The sequence below is a fragment of the Tenrec ecaudatus genome, chromosome 3, assembly GCF_050624435.1.
Source record: "Tenrec ecaudatus isolate mTenEca1 chromosome 3, mTenEca1.hap1, whole genome shotgun sequence".
Lineage (NCBI taxonomy): Eukaryota > Metazoa > Chordata > Mammalia > Afrosoricida > Tenrecidae > Tenrec > Tenrec ecaudatus.
The window spans coordinates 100355473-100380311 of NC_134532.1; the positions used below are offsets into that span (position 1 = coordinate 100355473).

General features: G+C 46.2%; 1 protein-coding gene and 1 long non-coding RNA gene across 2 annotated transcripts in view; one reads left to right on the top strand and one right to left on the bottom strand.

Annotated features, from left to right (window-relative positions):
* The window catches only part of PDE5A (phosphodiesterase 5A), a 130846-nt gene extending 111033 nt beyond the window's left edge, over positions 1-19813 (top strand). The window contains exons 16-20 of the mRNA XM_075543866.1: positions 1626-1703; positions 5456-5519; positions 13900-13974; positions 16140-16223; positions 17177-19813. Coding sequence (XP_075399981.1) covers positions 1626-1703; positions 5456-5519; positions 13900-13974; positions 16140-16223; positions 17177-17314 — 439 coding nt within the window. The 3' untranslated portion in view covers positions 17315-19813. The remainder of the gene's footprint in view (positions 1-1625; positions 1704-5455; positions 5520-13899; positions 13975-16139; positions 16224-17176) is intronic.
* The window catches only part of LOC142442676 (uncharacterized), an 83208-nt gene continuing 63454 nt past the window's right edge, over positions 5086-24839 (bottom strand). Inside the window, exons 3-4 of the long non-coding RNA XR_012783452.1 lie at positions 11861-11924; positions 5086-8742 (exon numbers count right to left, since the gene is read on the bottom strand). This is a non-coding gene — a long non-coding RNA (uncharacterized LOC142442676). The remainder of the gene's footprint in view (positions 8743-11860; positions 11925-24839) is intronic.

Genomic DNA, 24839 nt, shown 5'->3' on the forward strand with positions numbered 1-24839 from the left:
GGTCTAAAGACTGTGTCCAGCCGGCCAGGCCTGCCTGGTCTAAAGACTGTCCAGCCGGCCAGGCCTGCCTGGTCTAAAGACTGTGTCCAGCCGGCCAGGCCTGCCTGGTCTAAAGACTGTCCAGCCGGCCAGGCCTGCCTGGTCTAAAGACTGTGTAGGCCTCCAGCTTTTCCTCTATATCTTTGCCCCTGCGCCTCCACGTACAGCTGCCGCACGTAATCCCTGGTGCTGTCGTCCAAGCCTGGGAGAGCGGAAGAAGGAGCTGAAAGTCAAACCAGCAACTCGTGTTTCTTTGTGTGTGTATCCGTGAATTTCTTAATTCTCAACGATGCACATTCAAGTGACTGAATCAAATAGTGAGCTGCGCATTCGAATGATACTGAGGACACGTGCCCTTTCTTATGGGGTCTGCCTTTATAGGAGTTGGCGAATAGGCTCCTGCATCTGGGCAGGTGGAATTTTTCCAGTACCTCTGCCGAGATCTTTGGTGCACGTGTCAAGTAAGAGGTCTCTCCCTGGGCACGAGGACTCACGCCCACGATTTTAGCCACTCTTACGGGGAGTGGAAACAAATAGACCAACTTCACAGACACACCTGCTCACTCAACTGACTCTTATCAAATGGTGCTTTGGCCTGTACTGCCCACTCACAGTTGTATTTTCCTGAAGTAACCTGCATGTCTCATTTTCGTTCATCTTTGGAGCACTTTTAGATGAATGAGAATAAAAGAAAAGATGGTAAACTTCAGCTTATTCAGAATGACAGGAGCATAAGAATTCCAGTCACTTGAAAATGATTGCATCTCCTGCACCACCTCTCCAGACCGCGTGGGCCTCTCCCCTGAACCTTTGTTTCATGATCTTTTCATAAGCCTTGAAGCCCCGCCATAAGGCATTTTGTGGTTGATACCCCATTCCATACAGTCGGTTTTGTTCTGTAAGCGTCTCTGCTGTTGGTCCTTTGTCCCTGCTGGAATTTAAATGTTGTGAAAAGAACAGCTCTGCCTTATGACTTTCCAGGACCCTTACAAGTGTTGGTCACTGAGGACCAGTCCTCCATACTGAATGATTCTGGGTCCTACATGTGACTTGGGTTTTTTATTTACTTATTTTGCCTTCCTAGCACTTAGCAACTTTATACTGATCAAAGGTTGTTATTATCATCTTGTTATCATTTGAAATGTTATCATTTTCACCCTGTGCCCTAAGAAAGGTAATACAGTGTATACTAAGCCCTAAAAAGACATACAAAGTAAATTAAAACCCAGTAGATCTTACAGTGCCATACACGTAAAATATCTTAAGCAATTCTCATCATTTTTTTCTTAAAATAATGTTCAAGAAATAAAATGAAGATTATTGTTTGAAATTATATTATGTTATAATTAGCTAAGAAATTATGTGAGGTTATGCATTTTACCCAAAGAAAATGATTATTAAAATGAGGACAGTGAAGTACCCAGAATTTTAAGTGGTATTTTTTATATTCACTTCTAAAATTGGGGGGAGGGGTGGGAACCACTAGAGATTTTTTTTGCTCACATTTTTACTCTGTGAGTCTTTGAAGACTAAAGACTTAAGAGCCTAGAGAATCATCCTAACTACCAAATATTTTCATTTTCAAGGAGGCGAGGAGAATTCTTTGAACTTATAGGAAAAAATCAGTTCAGTTTGGAAGATCCTCATCAAAAGGAGTTATTTTTGTAAGTATGTTTACTGTCCTTATAGCTGAAGTTTCACTGCCCAGCGAAGAGTCCCTAGGTCAGATTTTATTGCAATCACTTGTTATAAGGTGGTCATCTCAGAATTTGCCAGAATCTCCAGGGTTCTGGAGCTGGTCATGAATTTTTCTTTGGAAATAAATGTATTTGTGAGTTCAAATGGATAAAGTGCTCCATTTTTCTAGAAGGGACTTTAAAGTATGGCAGAATATCCCTTCAGGGCTATTCGGCTCCCTTGCAAACTCCCCCATTTCTCCAGCATGGAAGAGCTGAAAATACCACCGAGATGGCAGGAACATGGAGAAGACTTGAACATGCGAACACATTATCAAAGAGCAGAGCCGAGCTGTCAGAACTGAAGCCCTGAGAGTTTCTGTCTGCCCTGGCAGCACTGCGCCCCTCCCGCCTTCTAGCTGTAGTGGGGGTGCCTTAAGAGAGTTTGCAGAATAAGGGAATTTTTCTATGAACTGTGCTCTTACTACCTTTACCTTCGCAAGAAAGGAATTGATAACAACGTATCAGAGGGTCAGTAATAACAAAAAAAATAAGGCAGAACTGCCCTGAGGATAGTGTGATCATTCAATTTTGACATCAGTGTTTCTTTAAAGAGACTATCGCTTGGCGTGTGCATGAGGAGGTGAAAAGGGTAGCAAAGGACCCAGTGCCCAAGCTATCCTTTCCATGTAGTCAGGCGTCACTGAAGGGAGAGTGTGAGGATGTCTTTCCAGAGCGCTGGTGGCGTGGTGGTTGGAATCCATTGCAGCCCACTGGGCTGCAATCCACAACGTCAGCAGTTTGAAACCACCAGCCCCTCCTCGGGAGAAAGATGGGGCTCCCTGATTCTCTGAAGAGTGACAGTCTCAGAAACTCACAGGGGCAGTTCTACCCTGTCCTGTAGGCTCGCTGTGAGTCGGCATCGGCTCATTAGCAGTGAGTTCTTTTAGCATGTTTTTCAGAATAGTTAATGCTTTAGAGACTTGCAGACACGCCACCCTGATTAGGGAACAATTTTTCTCAAAAACACAATGAAATAGAAGCTCGACGCTAAGCCTGTGGCACAGGCTCAGTGTTTCACTCTCCGAAGCCAACACCCCCACCCAGAGAAAGGCTCAAAGGACCTGGCGCCCTTCCTTGGTAAGGCTGTAGTTTAGCGTATGGCGCATTGGTGATTTTGGCTGCAGGATTCTCGCCTCCCATTCTGGAGACCCCGGCCCAATGCCTGTCCAGTACACCTCATGCCACACCCATCACTCACCTGTCAGCAGGAGCTTGCATGTTGCTGAGCATGTTTCAGCAGACTGAGATGGACTGGGAAGAAAGGCCTGGCAATCTACTTCTAAACATCAGCAGCGACAGCTGCCAGGTATCCCAACGGTTCCATCTGCAACAGACTGTGGCGGTGATAGAACCGGGCCACGTTGTGTCCCATCTTGCAGGGGTCTCCATCAGCCGGAGGCTGGCTCTGCTCTACGAGAGCTAACACCAAGAAGTGCAGCTCGTGCAGGTTCATAATCTTCCACAGGGAGATCTAGCCATGAATATATATTTTAAAGAGCCAACAAACTCACTTGACATCGGGCCGATTCCAACTCAGAGCAACTCCGTCGAATAGGGTAGAACTGCCCCTGTGGGTTCTGGAGACTGTAACTCTTGGTCGAAGTAGAGCCTCGTTGTTCACCTGAGGAGCAGCCTGGGGGTTCGATCTGGTGGTGCTGACCTTGTGGCTGGCAGCCCCAGGTGTAACCCCTGCAGGGCTGCTACACATGTATGACTGTGCAGTACTGGGTTGTTGGCAGCCTTCGTGAAGATGGGCTCAAGTGACAACTTTGAAATACTGCTGCCTGGCACATTTCTTGAGAGCGTTGGTGTAAGGGCTGGGCTTGGTGGCCTTGGATAGTTCGGGAGAATCTACCTGTAGGCTGGATTTCCTGAGAGAAATAATAAAATAGCAGGCCTGGAGTGTTCTGTATTGCCGCAATGAACGGTCTGCCTGCTTCTGCAAACAAACGGCTCTGACATGGGAAAACACTGAGCAAAAGTGTTACCAGGGATGTGGTATTCCGTTCTAGACGCGTCATGGACTCCAGGGCCCTGCAAGGTTTGCACTGTAAGAGATGCACCAAAGAGCACTGTACGCTTGCTCTCACCTCCTCCTTTTCCTGTGGCGGAGGACCGTTTGCTTTCTCCCAAAGATGTTCCATGTGGCAGGAGCCGCGGTGGCATAGAACGTCATGCGTGGAGTTGCTAACCACAGGGTCAGCCGATCAAAAGCCACAGCCGCTCTTTGGGAGAAAGGTGAGGCTTGCCACGCCCATGAAGATTGACAGCCTCCGAGCCCCACAGGGCCGATTCAGGTCCCCCCTAGAGGCTGGCCTTGCACCGGTATCCACTCAATGGCAGGGAGTGGTTTCAAGGGGGCAAATGGCGCCCAGGTGGCACTCGCTGCCCGGTAAGGGTTGGGCTGGCAGCCACAGGTCAGCAATTCAAACCACCAGCAGCTCCCCGCCAGGGAGAAAGACAGGCTCTCCGCTCTCCACAACGACATGGGCAGCCTTGGGAACCCACGGTGGTGGGTCTACTTTGACCTATAGGGTCGCTGGAAGGGGAAATCAAGTCAGTGGCAGGGAGTTTGGTTTTTCCTTTCATTTGATTTTCCTCTTGGAAGTCACTGCATGTGTTGAGCGCTTCTTAGAATGACCCGCAATAACCTTTTCTGTCATAAGCTTTTTATCAGTCGGATCTCTCGAATGGTTAATTATTGGTAACCAACATGCTCTCATTATACCGCGACGGGGAATGGAGTATCAAGGTTTAAAACCGTCATCCCAGCAGGCAAGTTGGTGCCCCAAGGTTAATAATTTCTCGCTGCCAGGCTGCCGCTTACTGAGGCAGCAGGAGAGCAAACTCCAGTAGTTCTCAGGATCCCACAACAGTGCCGCCCTGGTACCTCGGCCTTAGCCAGGCTTCTTTCCTTTCTTTTCATAAGTAATTTTATTGGGACCTCTTCAGCTCTTATAACAATCCATACATCCATTGTAGCAAGCACATTTGTATATAGGTTACTATCATCATTTCCGAAACATTTCCTTTCTACTGGAGCCCTTGGTATCAGCTCCCTCCCACCCTTGTGAACTCTTGATAATTTATAAATTATTTTTATCTTCATATTTTACACCGACCACTGTTTCCCTTCACCCATGTTTCTGGTGTTTGTTCCACTGAGGGGAGGGTATATGTCAATCATTGTGATCGGTTTCCCCCTCTCTACCCCTTCTCCCCTACCTTCCCCCTACCCTCGTGGTGTCGCTACTCATTATTGGAACTGAGAGGAATATCTGTCCTGGATCCCATGTGTCGAGAACTCTTATATGTACTAATTTACATGCTCTGGTCTAGCTGGGTTTGTAGGTAGAACAGGGTCAGGTTCGTGATAGTGGCGGGGAGGAAGCATTAAAGAGCTAGAGGAAGGCTGTGTGTTTCATCAGTGCTATCCTGCACCCTGGCTGACTCATCCCTTCCTGGTGACCCTTCTGTGAGGGGATGTCCAATTGTCAAAAGATGTTAGCCAGACTTCTGTATGAATTCTTTGTGGGTTCTTTTTTTTCCCCCTCATAGATTGCCAACACCATAGTTTAGAAGGTTTTAATTTAACTTTTTATTATTATTGAGTGTTTCCTAAGGTTACCTTCACGAAAAGTAAAACAGGGTGTTGGGTTTCTCTCTCTTCTTAACAGAGCAATGCTGATGACAGCTTGTGACCTCTCTGCCATAACGAAGCCCTGGCCTGTGCAGCAGCGGGTATGTGGCCTAGTGATGATTACTGGTAATGACCAAGTCCAAACCGGCGAAGTCTTGGCTCGTGAAGGGAGCTTCCGGAGCGGTTGAAGGGCTTGTGGAACTTGTTTTCCCCTTAATTGTTAATAGTTATTATTAAAAGCAGATAAGGGGATATGAACATATTTTTCATTGTCAAAGATGCATGTGCCCCGAACAGTATTTACAAGGTAAACTAATGCAGCAAGCTCCTTGCCGTTTGCAAAATGTCATTCCCACACTACTGCCGGTTCACCTTGAGGTCTTTCTTTTTTTCCTTAACACCCTTTCAGTAACTTTGCAAATCAGAAGAAACACGACTGCTTTTCTCGTTGGTAGCCGACTAAGCTGTATATAAGCCTACTCGGTTCCACGTAGCCTAGTAATGTAGCATTCTTTCCAAATATGTAACTGTAGCAATACAGAGAGCTTCTTGGAGAGCCAAAAAGACCATGAGCTAAGAATTGTGTGATGACTGTGACATAGGTTACTTTTTGGTGTTTAAGGTCGCACCTTAATGAACCTAGATTTTTGACCCGATGCCATGGGTCAGGCCCAGGCCCCATAGTGTAGTCTGTGGGTGTGGCAAGTACAGGCTCAGCTTCGTGAAACCCCGTGCTGAGAGACGGGCTCAGAAGCTCATCCTCCATGTGCCCACACTGACGGTCCCTCCGCACCCAGGAAAGGGGCCACGTATATAACGCACACCCCAGTACTAAGCATTAGACATTAGACTACTAACTGCAAGATGGGCAGTTCAAACCCACCAGCTACTTCCTGCTCCCATAAAGATTTGCAATCCCATGAGCCTTTGTATACACGACTGCTGGGAGTCTGAATCCACTCGATGGCAATGGTTGTAAGCCGAAATAAAGAGTCTCAGTGGCACAATGGTTAAGCGCTTGGCTGCTAAGCCAGTAGTTGATGGTTCAAACACACCAAGAACCTCCACAACCAAAAGACTAGCGATCTGCCGATGTAAAGACCACAGCCTGGAACATTCTGGGGGGCATTTCTGCCCCCTTATGTGGTGTCACCATGAGACGAAACTGATGCCGTGGCAGTGACCAGATTACTGCAGATCCTTTTCTGTATTTTGTCTTTGTGTATTTTCTGCACAGGGAAGCCCAGAGGGCTGGATCTCTCAAGACAGCCCACTAGACTCGCTATGAATCAGGCAACCCAATGGCGAGCTAGTGAAGGTAGTAATTGATCTAGGGGCTGTCTTAGATCAATTACTACCTTCACAAATAAAAAGGGGAAGTTTGAGGAGACATGGGGGGTCAACACAATGGGTATAAAAAGGAAGAAAATGTTCCAATGCTGAACTATTACACTGTACGATATGAGAATGATATCACAATAGAACTATTTTTTTAACTGAATCAGTGACACCTGAATCAGGAGCGATAATATGCCTACATGGAAGAGGCTGGACTATCTTTCCATTTAATCTTTACTCTGACTCAACCCTTGTCCCTATTGTTTTGTGAGGAGAAATCGGGAAGGAAGAAAAATATTTCATTAGTCTGATTTGTCCTTTTTGAAAGGGGGAAGCGCAGCCGGCTCCCAAGGAGAAGTTGGTAGACAGTAGGAAGGGTGCAGTGTGGTGGTCAAGAGAGGTTATAGATGTTAGCTCGTTACCCCCATGTAGGCTTCTGTGGACCTTCATTGTCTCATCTGTAAGGTGGCAACCTGTACCTCGTAAAGAAGAACAGTGGTTTACACTCAGCTGTTGCTGGAAAGGTCAGTGGTTCAAACCCCAGCTGCTGTGGTAGAAAGAGGAAGCTAGTCTGATTCCACTAAAATGTATAGCTTAGGAATTCTCTGGGATTGCTATTCATTGGAATCAATGCAATGGCAGTGAATTATGGGTGTCCTTCATAAGATCGTTGTGAAATTTAATCTGCTTAATCCCTGTGTCTCATATATATGTGTGGGGGGGGGCGGGGAGGTCGCCATTGGGTTGCCTGATTCATAGCGAGTCTAGTGGACAGAGTCGAACTGCCCCACCAGGTTTCCAAAGCGGTCATCTTTAAAGAAGACTGACACATGGTTCGCCCGTGGAATGGGTGGTGGGCTTGAACTGCGAGCCTTTCAGAAAGCAGCCGGCATGGAACCACTGTGCCACAGCCCTCCTTCCTGTGTGCCTGGTGCACACCAGAACCAACTGCCCGTCTTGCTTAGCAACCAAGCGCTGAATGTCAGTGCCTCCAAGGCTTCTTGCCGGTACATCCTAAAGCCTTTGTAAGCATCTCTACTCACCGCTACAGATGAAGACGATGATGTCGTTGCCGTCCATCCTAAGGGCACTGACTTTTCTCACCATAAGCAGTGCTCATGCACCAACTAGATCGTTCTTAATAGATAGGATGGCATTTAATTTTGGAATGATATAGAATGCTAATATTATAGACAGTGGTTTCCAGATTGTTCGTAGAAAGAACTTGGGCCTCAAAATAATCACTGTACTTGTTGTTCAGTGCCCTCGAGTTGTGTCTACCTCTTAGTGAGCCTGTCTGTGTGTAACAGAACTAAACACTGTCCGGTCCTGCCTCCTCCTCACAGTCGCTGTGTGAGCCCATTGTTGCAGCCACTGTGTCCATCCGTCTCATCAGTGAATTCCTCCGTCTCCCTGGCCCTCTCCTTTACAAAGCTTTGCCAATACTTGATGAATGAGGGCCTGGTCTCCCCTGACAGCAGGTCCAAAATACATGAGAGGAAGTCTCACCAGCATCTCTTCTTAGGAGCATTCTAGCATGCTTCTTTCAAGACAGATATGCAATATTCTTCACCCGTACCATAATTCAGATGCATCAATGCTTCCGTCTTCCTTCTTCACTGACCAACTGTTATTGCACAAAAAGCAATGGAAAATACCAGACACACCTTAGTCCCAAGTGACGTGTTTGCTCTTTAACTCTTGACAGAAGCCCTTTGAAGCCAAGTTTCCCAGTGCCGTCCATCATGTTATTGGTTGACTGCTGCTTTTAGGAGTGTTGATTGTAGATCAAAGTAAAATGAAATTCTTAACAACTTAAGTCTCTTCCCCGGCTACCAAGTTGTTGTCACTTGTGGGTATATTTGTTTATTTTTTACACTGGAGTTTGTAATCCAAACTAACGGCTGTAGGTCCTCTTGACTTGACGCAAGCAAGATTGTGGCTTCTGCATATGATGGGTTGTTAATAGCCTTCCTCCATATACCCCTTGGGGGAAAAATTAAAACTTTGTGTTAGAGATATTAGCTAATATAATCGGATATTAGCTAATATAATATTAATTATAGTATTAATTAATGTAATTATATTTGCTGATATAACTCAACTCAAAGTATAAGAATTAGAAAGCAAGAGGTAAAACTCTCTACTTGTGGATAAAATAATTGCATATTTGCAAAACCCAATATAAGCAGTGAAAAAGTACTACAATGAGAAAATTTAATAAAGTAACAGGTTATGAAATTAATCTATAAAATGTAATAACCTTCATATGAACAAAGAAAAGCCAATTAGAAGATATAATAGAAAGAAATATGACAAAATTTAATAAAATAAAAATATGTAGTTATAAGCTTTAAAAAGACTTAACAGCTGTATGAGAAAAGTTACTAAACAGGTCATGCAGAGACAGACTGATGTAAATGGAAGATACGCCATGTTCTTAGAGTGACACCTTAATCAAAAGTTTAATCATGTAACTGTTGGAGAAGCTGGGAGAAAATGACAAATGTAAGACATTGCAAACCCTTAAAGGCTTAAAAATGTACAGATGTATGTGTGCATTTCTCCTGGGAACCTTATCCCCGGGATATACTGACAACAACATTAAGTTATTTGCAAGGGGCTATTCACTGTAGCACTGTTTATTACAGCAAAGATTAGAAATAACCTAAATATTCATCAGTAGGGTATTAGTTGAATAAATGATAGTGCATTAACACAATGCAGACTATTAAACTGAGAATCAACGCTGAACCACTGTGGTTCAATCACCAAAATATACGTTTGTTTGTTTTTCTTTTTATTGACCAGAGCTGTCCTCTGCCCTTTTTGAAAACAGTCTTGTTGACCCATAACTCACCTGTTGTGCAGTGCCGTAATTCATATAAACACAAGAGTTGTGCATCGTCACCATAACCGATTGTAGGACATTATTTTCTCCTTTCTTAGGCCTTTGTTAGCTCCCGTTTCCCCTAACCTTCCCTACCTTGTTCCTAGGAAACTGTCACTCCAGTTATTGTCTGTAGATTTACCTGTCCTGGATTTTATAAACAAAAACATACAAAACAAAAATTCAATGACAAAGCAGAAAAACATCAAATGAAAAGTATGCAGAAAATAGTAAAAACTGGAACCAATTTAAAATGGTTCAACAGGGACTTCAAATGACAAGGTGTCGCATTTGCACGTAACTACATCTGCAGTGATCCGCTTTACACTCTGTCTGCTGACAAGAGGCCGTTCACATCCCCGGTCCGTCGTCCCAGGGCATTTACTAGAGGCTTACTCCACATGAGGACCCTGCAGGTGGATTTTGAGCTTTCACTGTCATCCAGAGCCAAAATGTCTAGAATGTACCCTCCACTGGATTTGGATTTTGTTATTTGCAATCCTCGAGTCACACAGGCTGGTGTGCTGCTTCTGTGTAAACTTAGCTAACACCAAGATATGTTCTTAATTTTTAAAAGGAAATAGAAAAAATGTATATGGCGTGCCATTTAGATACCATTTATCAAAGAAAATCATGAAGTGTGTGTGTGTGTGAATTTACTTATCTTAACAAAAAAAGACTAACCACAAACAAAAAAATGAATGTTCTCCTACAGGAGAAAGAGAGGAGAGAATTGAAGGAGCTACTTCCTTGTGTGCACTTGTTTTGTACATTAGACTTTGGAGTCATGTAAATAACACTCATAATTATAAAGTTAAACTAACTAAATAAAACAATTACTTTACCTTGAACGTAAAATCAAATATCAATTTCAGTTGTGTTGCAAGGCACACAAGTAACATGGGAACTACATAACTAGTAACGTAGGAGAGAAGCCTCGGGTAAACCCCCTCTCTCCACAACTGAAGGATGGGAGGACAGTGCTTACTGAACAGAGTGCCTTGGAGAGATGAGTGTGAAAGATCAAAGGCATAAATCTGACTTAAACAGCTAACACCTTGCAGTTGATTGCTTCCACCTCCCTGAAGCATGCCGGACTTGATCTGGTTTTTTTTTTTTTTTTAGCATTTTCTGTACTTTGGAGGGTGTTTTTGTTTGTTCATCTTAGGATGTATCAAAGGTGTTATGTCATTGTAGGTCAGCCTCTTAAAGTTGTATTGTGTTTTTCTGTTTTGTTTTTTTTCTTTTGTGTTTTTTGGTGTATGAAACCCAGGGCTGATGAAATTTCTAGGAGCAGCAAGAAGAAGAAGAGTTTCCATGGGCAGGGGATACAATGTACAGTGGGGATACAGTGTACAGTCCACAGTGGGGAATACAGTGTACAGTGGGGGATACAGTGTACAGTGGGGGAATACAGTGTACAGTGGGGGAATACAGTGTACAGTGGGGGAATACAGTGTGCAGTGGGGGAATACAGGGTGCAGTGGGGGAATACAGGGTACAGTGGGGAGAATACAGGGTGCAGTGGGGGAATACAGGGTGCAGTGGGGAGAATACAGGGTGCAGTGGGGGAATACAGTGTGCAGTGGGGGAATACAGTGTGCAGTGGGGGAATACAGGGTACAGTGGGGGGAATACAGTGTGCAGTGGGGGGATACAGTATGCAGTGGGGGAATACAGTGTGCAGTGGGGGAATACAGGGTACAGTGGGGAGAATACAGGGTGCAGTGGAGGAATACAGGGTACAGTGGGGAGAATACAGGGTGCAGTGGGGGAATACAGGGTACAGTGGGGGAATACAGGGTACAGTGGGGGAATACAGGGTACAGTGGGGAGAATACAGGGTGCAGTGGGGGAATACAGTGTGCAGTGGGGGAATACAGGGTACAGTGGGGGAATACAGTGTGCAGTGGGGAGAATACAGGGTGCAGTGGGGGAATACAGTGTGCAGTGGGGGAATACAGGGTACAGTGGGGGGAATACAGGGTACAGTGGGGAGAATACAGGGTGCAGTGGGGGGTGGGAATACATAAAAGGGAGACCAGGAAGAAAGAATGTTTGGAAACTGGTAGCAATTTTACAATTATGCTTAATGTGATTGAACTATGGAATGATATATGTACTAATGTCCAATTAATCGTAGATTTAAAATACAGACTAGGGTGACCATATGAGAGAGCTTCAAAAAGTCCCTGGAGAAAAAAATTCCATTACCTTTTCATTCTTTTCTTCCATGAACTTTCTGAAGTCCTCTCCTGTCTCTCCAATGACAAGCACCCTACGAACAACAACAAAAACAAGACCTGCATACATAAATCCCACACTGATTTTAGTGTCTAATCATACTCATGGTGATTTCGTCTTGATAGTCAGTCACTATTGCGAGTGATATGGGATGCAGTTCAAATAAGAAGTCATGCTGGTGTGGTGGGAAGCCACCATTTATGCCCCATGCATGGAAAGATAAAGATCCACGTTGGATGCAATTATGTAGAAAACCTATCATTCTAAATGTTAACTAGAAGGATTTTATTAAATAGCTTGGTATATCCTTAGCTCTTTTCCCTAAAAAGGCTTGCAAATGTTGTCCAACACAGCAGTAGTGAATATAGCTGGTAGTTAGTGCCCGCGCTGGAACCCTAAACGCTTCAGGAGCATCAAAGAGCCAGCGCTCAGTGAAGAAGAGGTGGAGCCCGTGCTGGAGCAGGACACACGCCAAATGAACCTGTGCAGCTTATGAGGCACAAGGAAGCCATCAAAGAACAAGGAAACCCACTCAACAAGCTCCGGCTTGACCTCAGAGATGAGACCATTTGAGCATTGATGGGGATGGAAGCGACCACATATGTTTACAGAACAATAATAGAAAGAGTGAAACCATCCATGGCCACCTTTGTTGGCGCTGGAGAACCACCGTATCTTTACAGTGGTCGATACGGGGAAGACCTGCGGGTAACCACACAGTTGATCCCGGAGTGTCTGATACTGTGTTCGAACTAGTAAAGGAATAGTAAATGCAAATATTTGTTAAGCCATAAATTAATGGTGTGAGGGAAAGATGATTGATGGTATCATGAGGTGCGAGGTAAACACACCCAGTAGGTCGGCAGATCAAAGCCACTCAGGGTGTTCCCAGAAGAAAGTCCTGACGCCTTTTCTCGCAGAAGCTCACAGCTGTTGACACCCTGTTGGAGTATTCTCCATTCACACACCGTGTGAGTGAGTGAGAGTGGACTGGAAAGGTGGGGGGGGGGGCACCAACAGTGGAGACATAGTTGCTCACAGAGAGATTGGAAGTTCAAGTCCACCCAGAGACACCTGGAAAGAAAGGCCTTGTGGTCAAATTCCAAAAATTCATCCCTTGAAATCATCCCTTAAAAGCCCTATGAAGCTCGACTGCTCTGAGACACATGGGCTGCCATGCATAGGGGAAGGAACCTGATGGCAGCTGACTTTCTTGTTGGGGTTAATCGGATAAAAAGGAAAGGCAGCCAGGCACTATACAGACACACATACACATACACACACCAGGGGGCTTCAAAAAGTGCATGGGGGGAATTCCATTACCTTTTCCTTCCATTTCCCCCACACACACGTGTTGAAGCCCCCTTCGTGTGTGTATGTGTGTATTTACATGTACACCCTCTCATCCAAGCCCTTATGAAAAGCCCACAACTTGAGGGGTAGAAGCGAAAACCTCGATCTAATCAAGCTTCTAGATCTGGCTTTCCGTTTGTGGAAACGCAGGATGCAGGGAACATAATGACATCACGAGGGCACAATCATCAGAATAAGCAACCCAATGTCTTCAACCACAAATTTCTAAAAATATAGTCAAGAAAAAGAAGGCGCCTTATAGATGAAAAGAAATATAAAAGGTAATGTCAACCAGTCACTGTCCTGGGTCCTGTTTGAGACTATGTTTTTAATGTATCGGCTCATTACAGGTGCTTAATAAATAACGCACTGATTGGACAAATGAGCATATGAGGGTTTTTGCCACTCAATGCTGAAGTTGAAATAGCAAGTTGTTTTTTGTCTGTTAAGTACATACAGATGATTACACTTTATATGACCCATTACACATTTAAAACAAGTGAAGTATAATTTCTACTACCTAGTATTGCTTTTTTCTCTCTATTCTGACCTTGTTGTACACTAGAATTGGTTAAAAACTAAAAGTTTCTTGTCTTCACTCAAAGTCTGTGCTATAGATTGCTAATGGCCAATACCCGGTCTGCTCTTTCTTTCAGATAGCAGAACTTGTGGCAACTGAATTTTTTGACCAAGGAGACAGAGAGAGAAATGAACTCAACATAGAGCCCACCGTGAGTATGACATCTCGCTGGTGGGAATGATTCAAACATACTTTTTAAAAACTTCTTATAGTAATCTGGGTGAAGGTTAACAGTGCAGATCAGTTTCCATCCAACAGTTCAATACACATTTTGTTTCATATCACAGATTACAATTCCTACAGTGTCACATCCCTTACCTCCATTGCTCCTCGGACTTCCTGTTTCCTCCTTCCATTCTGACCCTTCTGAGCTTTGTGCTTGGGCAAATGCTTCCCTTTTCTTTCTCAAATCCGTGGATTATTCTAAGTTGTGTTCTCTTACTGGTGGTATTGTTCCCTTGATAGACCTGTCAGGGGGTTGACACTGGAGTCGTGCTTGTTCATCTGAAGAGTGACTAAGAGACATAGCCAGCCTGGTCTTTTTATGAGTTGGAGTTGGGGTCCGCTTTCTGCTCCCACTCTGTCCAGGACCTGCTTTCTAATGTGACCCCATTCAGAACAGTTGGGTGTCATAGTCGAGCACCATCTAGTTCTTCTGAGCGGCAAGGATGGCGAGACTTCGCCTTTCATACTTTGGACATGTTGTCAGGAGAGACCAGCCCCTGGAGAGAGACACCAGGTTTTGCAAGGAAGAGGGGCAGTGAAGGAGGCGATGATCTTCAAGGAGATGGACTGACACAGTGGCTGCTACAGTGGGCTGAAGACTAGGAGCAATTGTAAGGATGGGGCGCAGGGCCAGGCAGTGTTGCATTCTAGTGTACAGAGTCCCTGTGGTTCCAGACCGACTCCATGGCACCTAACAATAAGTACATCTAGTTCTTCTGGGCTCAGGGTGGTGACAACTGATGTACACGTGGTCTGTGAGAACATCCATTGGACTGTTTCTATGTGTCTTCAACGTTCTTGACTCCTCTTCGCTCCAGATGGCCTCTAGATGGCCTCAGATGGCCTCAGATGCACTCTAGATGGCCTCTCTCAAGCTTTTAAGATCTCCGTCTCTTCTCACCAGAGTAAGATGTAGAGCATTGTCTTTGGGAACTGTGTTATGCCAATTCACTTTGGGTCCCCTGAGCCCCAGGCCCAGTGACCCATTCCCTCAAGGTGTTTGATTATGTCTAAGCAACTTTTAAAACGTGACCCCCTGTAGATGCTACCATTCAGCTCACTCCCGTTGAGTCCATGTTAACTTAGAGCGACCCCCGGTGGGTTTCCCAGACTATCTGGTTACGGATCGCAGCCCAACTGGTAGCGCCCGGACTGCCAGGGCTTCTTACTCTACACCACAGTGCTTCCCCCGTGGGGTGATACTGCCTCCCGCTGGGTGCTCAACAGTCCAGGAGGCTGCAGAAGCAGACACCTACACATTGTCCTGGATTGTGTGTTAGAATACAGTCGTCTTTAATTGCTGGGGGAGGGGGGGGAGTAGGCCATATAAGTTTGGGAACCACAATGATCTACCACATTCATGGATATAACAAATGACATGTTTCGTTGGGGGTGGGTAATGTAAATTTCTTTTTATTCTTCTATAAGATCTTTCCTTAGTAACACAATTTCTTGTCATTTTAATTTTTAAAACTCTTTTTTCTTAAAAGAATCACACAGTTACTACAGCAAACAAATAATTCAGAGAACAAAAAAGATTCCTGGAGTCACGATAGTCTGCCTACCCTTCTATAATTCGCTTTTTCGTGTCAATATCTTAAGCCACTTTTAATGATAACAGATGCCCTGCTATGTCTTGTTTGTAGTGGTGATCTGCGATCGATGTAGTCATCATTTAGGGGAGTGACAGCTTCAGTACTTACTGTTATAAACAACACTCCGGAAACATCTGTCTCACTAAACTTGTCATGCCATCCTTCCTTCTTTCCAGAGTGCAATCCCACTGTGTGCTATTGAAAGGGCAGGCAGCCTTTCAGCCCCTTGTAGAAAGTGTGGATCTCAAATACCCTACCTGCTTTTAGAAGAGAGAGAGAGAAAGACTTTTCTCAAATTATCTCTGCCTTTAAGAATGCGTTTCCCGCTCTCCCCCTTGCCCCCCAAGAATAAAGCATAAAGTCTATTTCTTTTCATGCCGTTGCTTCCTGGCTTTCTTCAGCGAACCCAGTGATTCATGTTCTCAAAACCAACTTGAACGGTATTATCCAAATCAGTGCCCTATCTTTGTGTGCGTGTCTGTGTCTGTCTTTTCAGGATCTCATGAACAGAGAGAAGAAAAACAAAATCCCAAGTATGCAAGTTGGATTCATAGATGCCATCTGTTTGCAACTGTATGAGGTATTTATATGAAGGGAAAATGAGTGCTAGACTGGCTAAACTTAGGCTGTTTTGTGAATTAAACCCAAAATACATGCTAGTGATTAACACTAGGCACATCAATTTTGCTTCTTAACTGAGAAATAAGAAATGTACTTATCATGATGATTTGTTTCCTTGAGGAACATGAAGTTTGCTTAGAATGAGGAACACAGTTTATAGTTACTGTTGCTCACACATTTTCCTTCCTTCCATGTGTCTGTTTAAGGGTCTGTTTAGGGGGTTCTAAGAGAAATCCTGACCCCAGGTTGTCTGATGAAGGCTTATTGTGCATACTCAACATTAGCATACTCCTTTTGTACAAACTAAGGAGACCTAATCGTATTTCCCGTCCCTCTCCCCATTGTCATAGTGTGGCTTTCATACGGTTAAGATAATTCTTGTGTGAATTATATCTTCGAAGAGATATAACAAGCTCCCATTCCTTTGCAACTGCTGGTTTGGGTGGGCTTGGGGGCAAGGGTGGGTGGCCGTTGGCCAGTCTTGTGCTTTCAGATGAATCTGTGTCTTCCTATAACATCTAGTGTGAACATTGGTTTCAATGACCCAAAAGTACAGAAAATAGATGCATGATAGGAAACTGTTCTGTAGAAAAACACAAAAACTAAGCTGTCTCCAGCGCATGCACACACTTGCACACACAGACACACACACTCAGGGAACGCCATTGCGTTGTTCTGCCCCCGGAGCTCAGTCAGGCTGCCTTGCACCGTGGGCCTGTGCGTCCCGCACGTGGGCCTCTCTAGAACTTCAGGGGGTCGTCTGTGAGCGGTCTGCGTCTGTGTTCCCCCGGCGGCAGGGCTGGCCGGGCCATGACAGGAGAGTGGGGTGTTGGCCTGTGTGAGGACCCATGGGCGAGGGCTGCCCGCATGCCCCGGCTTCCCTCCAGTCCTTGGCTTTGCTTGCTTCTCCAGGCGCTGAGCCGGGTCTCCGAGGCCTGCTTCCCGTTGCTGGACGGCTGCCGAAAGAACAGGCAGAAGTGGCAGGCCCTGGCCGAGCAGCAGCAGGAGACGCTGCTCAACGGGGAAAGCGGCCAGGCCAAGCGCAGCTGAGCGGCCCGGGCTCGCCGAGGGACATTTATGGAGATGGTGACGTCTGCGGGAAGCCGCACGTCTTGCTGCACCCAGTCCTCATTGAGTGTGTGCTTTGCCACTTCCTGCTCGCTCTCTCTATATATATTTTTTTCTTTTCATTTTTGCACAACATGTTGAGAGGCAGGCATGAAGCGTTGCCAGGAGACGTCTTTTCTGTGAATGTTTGATGCCACTCCGCAGAGCTGATCGACACCCCCGCCCCCGCATGCCGAAAAGCCTGCCATGTGTGGTCGTGTGTGCATTCTTGCCCTGAGGTGTTATTTGCTTGGAGATGTTAAATAATCGATGTGTGTGTGTGGGTGTGTTTTGTGTGGATGTGGCTGAGGGTGTGTGTTTGCTGAATTGCCCATCTTTCCAGAATGGTTGGGATTTTTCATTCTCAAAAACAGGTTAGGAGCAAATGGGACATCTGTGACACTGCAAGCGTTCCGAGGACCGAGCAAAGCGCTGGCTGGGCAAGTCTGAGTGGCACAGAGGTCTGTTTGTCAACAGCAACAATGGCCAGCCCCTGTGTGACAGAGAGAAAATGCTGTAAGACGGTGTGAGAAAGATAAGGTGTTGGCTCATTGATTTCGTTGCTGACAGGCCAGAGAACTGTGCCATTTCAAGGCAGTACATTTATTCCCAGGTTACAGAAAGCCTCTTCAGTCTGACCTGGCTGGTGTAAAAGCAAAGACTTCTGAAAAGATGCAGGCCCTGTGGAGGGGCGGCAAGTGTGATCCAGAAATGGGCCAGTGTTTAATTCTGTCAGGGAAGGGAAACGTTGGGTCGGAAGATGCTTCTAAAAGTGTTTTCAACATTGAACTTCCTTTTCTAAACAACTTTCTCAACTCTATGGCTTTTAACTCCGCAGCTTCAGTCTCCAGAGGGTACTGCGGAAAGGAGTTAATTGGCCTGAACGGAGAAAGGAAGCAAGTACAAATGGAATTCATTTGACTGTCAGGCAAAGTGTACAGAAAAGTGTTAACTACACAAACAGCCACAAGCTCCCCTCAACTCTGAGCTCAGAAGTGAACTCAAGGGAGTGGGCCTCAATAAAAGGCAGCAAGTCCTAAAGTCTGTGGTTGAGAAGCTTCAATGTTTGGGCCTAGACGACCAGTCAGCCCAGAATCACAGAAATTTAGGAATCATGATAAACAACCACTAGCCCTCACTTTGTAGCTGGAGCGATTTTCTTCCCATCCTTTTTATATAGTGAAGACTGTTACGGAATGTGAACCCTTGCAGTCGGGTCCCATCGACATGTCGACCCTAAATACACATTTACTCAGTGTTGGGAAAGTAGCTTAATGAACGAGCAACTGGCCCATGAAGGAAAAATGTTCCAAATAACCAAAGACCTTTGCATTTCAGGAGAGTGGGAAATGAGATAGTTTTATTCCTAACCCACCCACCACAAAATATGTGTCATCTGAGTTTCTATCACCAATCTGAATAAAACTCTTGCAGGAATATTGTAATAACAGCAATCTCAAAAACCTAAAACACATTGTGTTTACCTTTCAAATCTTTTTTCCCCCTAAACTGTGCCAACATATTTTCTCTATCTGTTTTTGGTTTATTTTGTTTTTAATTCTGAATGCATGTATATATATCTGGTGACATCATGTGACTCCCTTACCTTCCGGTAGGCGGGGGGTTAGGAGACCACAAACCATATTGCTGTTACTCTAGCTTAGGTAGTTAATGTCATCCAGACGAGCTCTGCAAGGTGGCCTCTTGGTGGCACAGGTGTGTAAATTACACAGCCTGTCACAAAAACAATTGTGCTAACATACTGTGCGTGCATAAGTTCCTAGTAGGAAAAGAAACATTGAAGACTAGAGATGTTTACAAGCTCCTTGGATCACGCACATCTATCCCCGCATACTTCGGAAGATTTTTGCAGGCCCCAGGAGCATATGTCCCTGAGCATCCTTTTTGCAAGACTGGTAGTTTGTGTGCCAGGGATTTGGATGCATGCTATTTTAACAAGCAAGAATATCTGTTTAGATTAGCAATGCTTTGGTTTGCCTGACTTTACTGTTTAGATATTGAAAGAGTTTGGGAAGTGCCGTGCTTGTGTTCTCTTGGAAAAAGTGGGCTTCTTTAGGACTGGATACTTGGTTCCAGAGATTTTTTTACCTGTTTGGAAAATCACTTCACTTGGTTTCCTATCTGTGGTACATGGGCACATGAATTTTTCTTTTTTATGGTTCTTGCGTGACTATTTCCTTTCTAGATCAACCGTCCCAACCCCTCCCCTATATTTATATTATTCATAGCTGCTGGAGCTCCAAAAAGTGGTTTGTTTTCCTTTGTTCGGGTTACAGTTGAGTAATACAATACCATTTCACTTCCATTTTCCTCTAAAAACGAAGTGGCTAAAAGTGCCTGGCTCTGTTTTTCAAAAGGCTGGCGTTTGCTTCTCTGTGGGAACTTGTGTCCGACACTTCGCCTCCATGCACCCCCACCCCCACCCCTCCCGCAACTCGCACTATTAGGGCGGCGGCTACGCGGTTGTCTTCCAAGGACATCCCAGAAGCTAGCTCCTGTGTAGATCAGTCAGGCCCTAAAGTCCACTGCCCACACAGGGGTGCCAGGCCGCCCTCCAACCCCGCTGATAGGTACTTCCATTGACTTCCCAGGCCCTGACCACCAAGCCAACGTGGTGATTTACCTGGGGAGAGCTCCGTTGCAGCAGCACTTCACCTGGGCAGAAGTTTCCTTCGGGTTAGGGGAGTGTTGGAGAGGACGGGGTGTAAGACCACAGAGTGGGTTCTGGGAGGCAGCTGGTCACAGAGGCAGGCGTGACCTGGCAGCCAAGTGCCTTTCTTTCCAGCATGCAGCACCCACCCGAGGACCTGCCCCGAGCTGACTGTCAGGTGTGCTGTGTCCTCCCAGGTGGTTCTCCCAACCCTCGGCAGGCCGACTGAGAGCGGGAGGGACGCGATGGCCTGCGCACGGTGCTGGTGCGGGTGCTGGTGCGCGCGGCGTGGCTCCCGTGTACGAGGCCCTGCCCGAGCCCGGGGCCCAGGGTGGGCTCTGCACGAGCAGGTGCAGCTCACGCTCAGAGGCCTGTCCGCTTCCGGCCCGCAGTGTCCCCGCGCCGGGGCTTTCTTCCAGAAATGGACAGATCCGGTTGGCCGCAGACTCGACTGGTCTTGAGCTTTCCCAGTTACGGCCTGCCGCTCCCTGAGTGCCCCCTGATTGTCTGCGGTCATGGCCACCCGACCAGGCGCCCCCTGCTCTTCCAGCCGCTGGGCCCACCGCCGGCTCCCCAGACTCGTGCGTCCGGGAGGCTGGGGGAGCACGTCTTCGTGGAGGCCGGTGCAAGCACTGTACATAATTGAAAATTAAAAAAAAAAATTCGATGACGGCTTAAGAAAAGCGAACCTTGTGAATCATCACTAGTCACTGTTCATATCGCTTTGTATTCTTACCTTTTCAATCTATATTGAACAAATATATAGTTTCTGGCACTATTTTTGTACTAGGATCAAGGAGTTACTCTTTATATTTAGCCGTTTGAAATGGTCGGCGTTGCGTGCGGACTTAGGTTCTCGCCACCCCACCCCTCACGGTGGTCCCTGGGGACCACGCTTCCACAAAGCCCCGGTCCAAAGGGGGCACCGGATGCGCGGGGTGCTGGTCCGAAACTCCTCACCTGTCAGTTACCGCCGTAGTTTTGTTTGGGGGTGTTTTTGGGCCATGCTTTGTAAAAATAAAAGGATGAACAAGTGTGGGTGTTGTGAATTATTAAGGGCTGTGGGGGGGTGGAAGTGGGGCATTGTCCGGGAGCTCTGGGTTTGGGGCAGGAAGCAAGGGGCCGCGCATTCCCAGCGCTTCACTCAAGCTGATCTGTGATCCGTGAACCGAAGGCGCTCGGCCAACACGCAGCGCACTCGAAGTTGGGGGCAGCGTCTCCCGCACACCTTTCCATCTCCGGCCGTAACCATGTGTGGAAGCCGGCGACGGGGGCTTGTGGCATGTGCTGGATTAGAGCCCAGAACGGCCCAGTTTCAAAGCATGAGTTTGTTCCACTTAATTTAGTTCGCTTCTTAAATCTTAAAGGCCCCAAATCTATTCTTACTGCATCCAATTGCCCATATGTTCACCCTAGAAACACCAGAGATGATAAGATTTCCCTGGATTTGGTTTTTCTTTGTCTTTTTTTTTTTTTTACAGAGAAACAGGCGTGTATCAGAACTGTGCTGCATGGGGTTTTGAATGTCTGGTTTTCTGAAAGTTATTCATTCACCAGACCCTTGTCTGAGGTGCCTCTGGGTGGGACTTAATTAGTTTAGCAAGCCAGCTCACCATTGTCATTTCCCAGGAATTCTCATTTGGTAATAGCTAATGCCTTCACAGAATCCCTGATAACCTCTGAGTCGTGTCTCAATGCAGGTACTCCAGAGAAATTGGGAGGGGGGGGCTATAGTTTAATATAGAATTCCTGGTTCCATTTAGTTTTGCCTCTAGCCAACTGACACAGTTAAAATTACTTAATTTAGCTCTTCTATCCAGAATCTTTGTAACCCCCAAATGAATCGGTGGGAGCATACAAATAAGGAGTGGAAGACTAATGTCGAGATTATACAGTTTTGCCCTTCTACTGGGTAAAGCAAGCCATCTCAAGCAAGAAGGGAGAATCTTATAACCACAAAGAAAGAGCACCAACTGAAGCTTATCCCAGATCTCTGTGGGAAGAGATGCTGGCTGCTGCAGAGAACAGAGACCATGAGATAAAAGTGTTGGGTCCCCCAGCCGACAGCACAGGTAAATTATTCTAAGAAGGAGGCACATAAAAAGAATGAGGTGCCCTTTGGGCATTTATCAGCGGTCCAGGAGCTTTGTAACATGCCTAAGCAGGGCAGGGGCCAGGTTGCGTGGTTGATGAGCTGAAGACCAGAGACATGCCTACTGGCATGGCTGAGAAGAGGCACTGCCGACAAAAGAACTGTTTCCTTCTTTCTGAACCTGACTTGGAACCTATTATCTCGCCCAATATTCATTTTGTCTACGAGTTCTGTGGGGCACCATGGGAGGGACAGTTGACATCTGAACAAAGTAAAGGACTGGAGAGGAGTCTTCCTTGGGCAAATGTGGAGTTAGATGGTCCTTCCTCATTTTATAGCTGGAAGTGGTCAGATGTGGCCTCCCTACCAGTGCTCCCCCTGTGGGGCAGAATATCAAAGCTTCCTAGTTCACAATGCTAAAGGTTAAAAAAAATAGAGCTTTTAAGTTGTACTTTCTGTCCACTAGAGGGCGCCAGACAGTCAATTAAAGAAGCAATTCTTTATTGGGTGGGCCTGAACAACTGCTTCTGAAAATAGTTTTACTAAAGAGAAATAAATGGAAAATATCAATACAGAACCTATGGTAAAGTAAAAACAAAATTAATTAAAATGTTATTCCCCTTTAAAGTTAGTTTGTCTCTTAAAACTTGCTGCCTTTTTGCCTAGTCATTTCCTCCCTACAGTGCACCTCCTGTGGGGCAGAATATCAAAGCTTCCTAGTTCACAGTGCTAAAGGTAAAAGCCGAATAGACCTTTTAAGTTGTACTTTATGTCCGCTAGAGAGCGCCATATAGTCCGTTAACAATTTTATTGGCAATATAATTCACATAACCTACATGTCAATAGTTCAGTCACCTAAAGAAGAGCTAAGAGCTGTACAATCATCACCACAATCAGGTTTAGAACATTTTCTACATTCTTGTACTCACCGTTCTTAGCTCCCCGTTCCCCACACCACCACCCCCAACCTCCTCTACAATACTCCCAAACAACCCCTAATGCACTTATTACCTATAGATTTACCTCTCTGGGATTTCATATCCAAAAAAGCATTGAGAAACAAACAAGAGAGACCGGTCACGATGGAGCCCACGTGAGTGGCACATACTGAGGGCTATTTTGTGGAAGGATTCTGGTGAGTGAGAGATCCCTCTGGGAACCCTCACCCCCACCCCCAATGCATCGTCCTGAGCTGGAGCCCTGAGATCTGGGATCTGATCCTTGGGATATCTTGGCTCATCAGGCTGAGCTGCCCCAGTGCATTGTGCTGCCACCACTGCTGCAAGCAGCAACTGATTCACCCACCCCTAGGCCGAGGTGCCAGGGGGTGCTTGGCTGCCCCACTGAGACACGTGAAGCTGTGGCAGTTGCCCACTCTTGGTGCTCCACTAGGAGAGAAGCTTCCCTCTCCTGCAGCTCCCCTTTCCCCACATGGCAGTGATCCACCCCCAGGCCGGCTCTCATTCCATTCACTCAGGGTCAGGTAACAGACCTGCTGTCTACCTGTAGTGGATTGGGTGACTTGCGAGTAGGGGCAATCCACCCCCATTGTTTCCTGGGACCCCTTCACCAGCACCCATGCCTGCTTGTTCTCTCCTACCAGTGTAGCTACAGCACCCCGCCTGGAAAGGTTTTCGTAGCCCCATGCTCTCTGAGCCAGCAGCCCTGGGCACTCCGCCTTGCTGTCCCAGTGCGTTCCTGCAGGAGAGTTTCTGCTGCTCTGCGTGTCCTGCTGGTGCAGCATCTGCCTACTGGCTCAGCACTCCAGGCCCACAGGGAGCCAGGTGGAGTGCATGCTTGATCTGAGGAGCAAACATTCCCCACACATAGCCTGGCTTCAGAGCCCGAGGTCAGCATCACATCCTGTGGCAGCAATGTCTCCTCCACCTTTGCCTTCTATTAGGCATCTTTACAAACTAAAGGGGAACATGGTGTGTGTGTGTGTGTGTGTGTGTGTGTGTGTTAGTTAAACAAGAAAGAAGGCTGCTAAAGGTGTCCTGACAGACCAGGTAAAAGCATCCCAGGGGCACACATATAGTCTTCAGCCACCACTCCAGTCACTGAAACTCCTCACCACTGTTGACCACTGAAACAGAGGAATTCTGCCTACATGGCAGTCTGACCCACCTCTATAGTGGATCACAGGCAGCCTCCTGAAAGCATCCTTAACAGTAACACAGAGAAAGACCCAAGGGACCCCATGTTCTCCCAGAAATATGGGGCCTACAGAAGGATTGAGGAAAAATCAACAGACCACATCATTCAACAAAAATAGCAGAGAGACAAAACACAGTAGCAGAGTTAATGACATTCATATAGATGAATCAGACACGGATCTGCCACAGAAAGAAATCGTCACAAGTCTGCTTGGAAGAAGCCACACACAAGGTTACAGTATTAACAATTAGAATTGAGGAAGCAGAGAGCCATTTCAGTGATCTTGAAGACGCTCAAACAGACCTCAGCAAGCGAGAAAGACAGTCAGGAAAATTAAAGACGCAGAAGATAACCTGAGGTCGATGACAGATGCTATGAAGAGGAATAATATTCAAATAATTGATCTTCCCTAGCAGGACATACCACACAAGTCGACAGCCAAGACAGCGAAGAAATTGCTGGAAGAAAACTTTCCCACCTTAATGAGTGAAAACCAGGCACTCATACAGGAAGCAGAGAGAACACCAACTGGACTAAACCACAAGAAC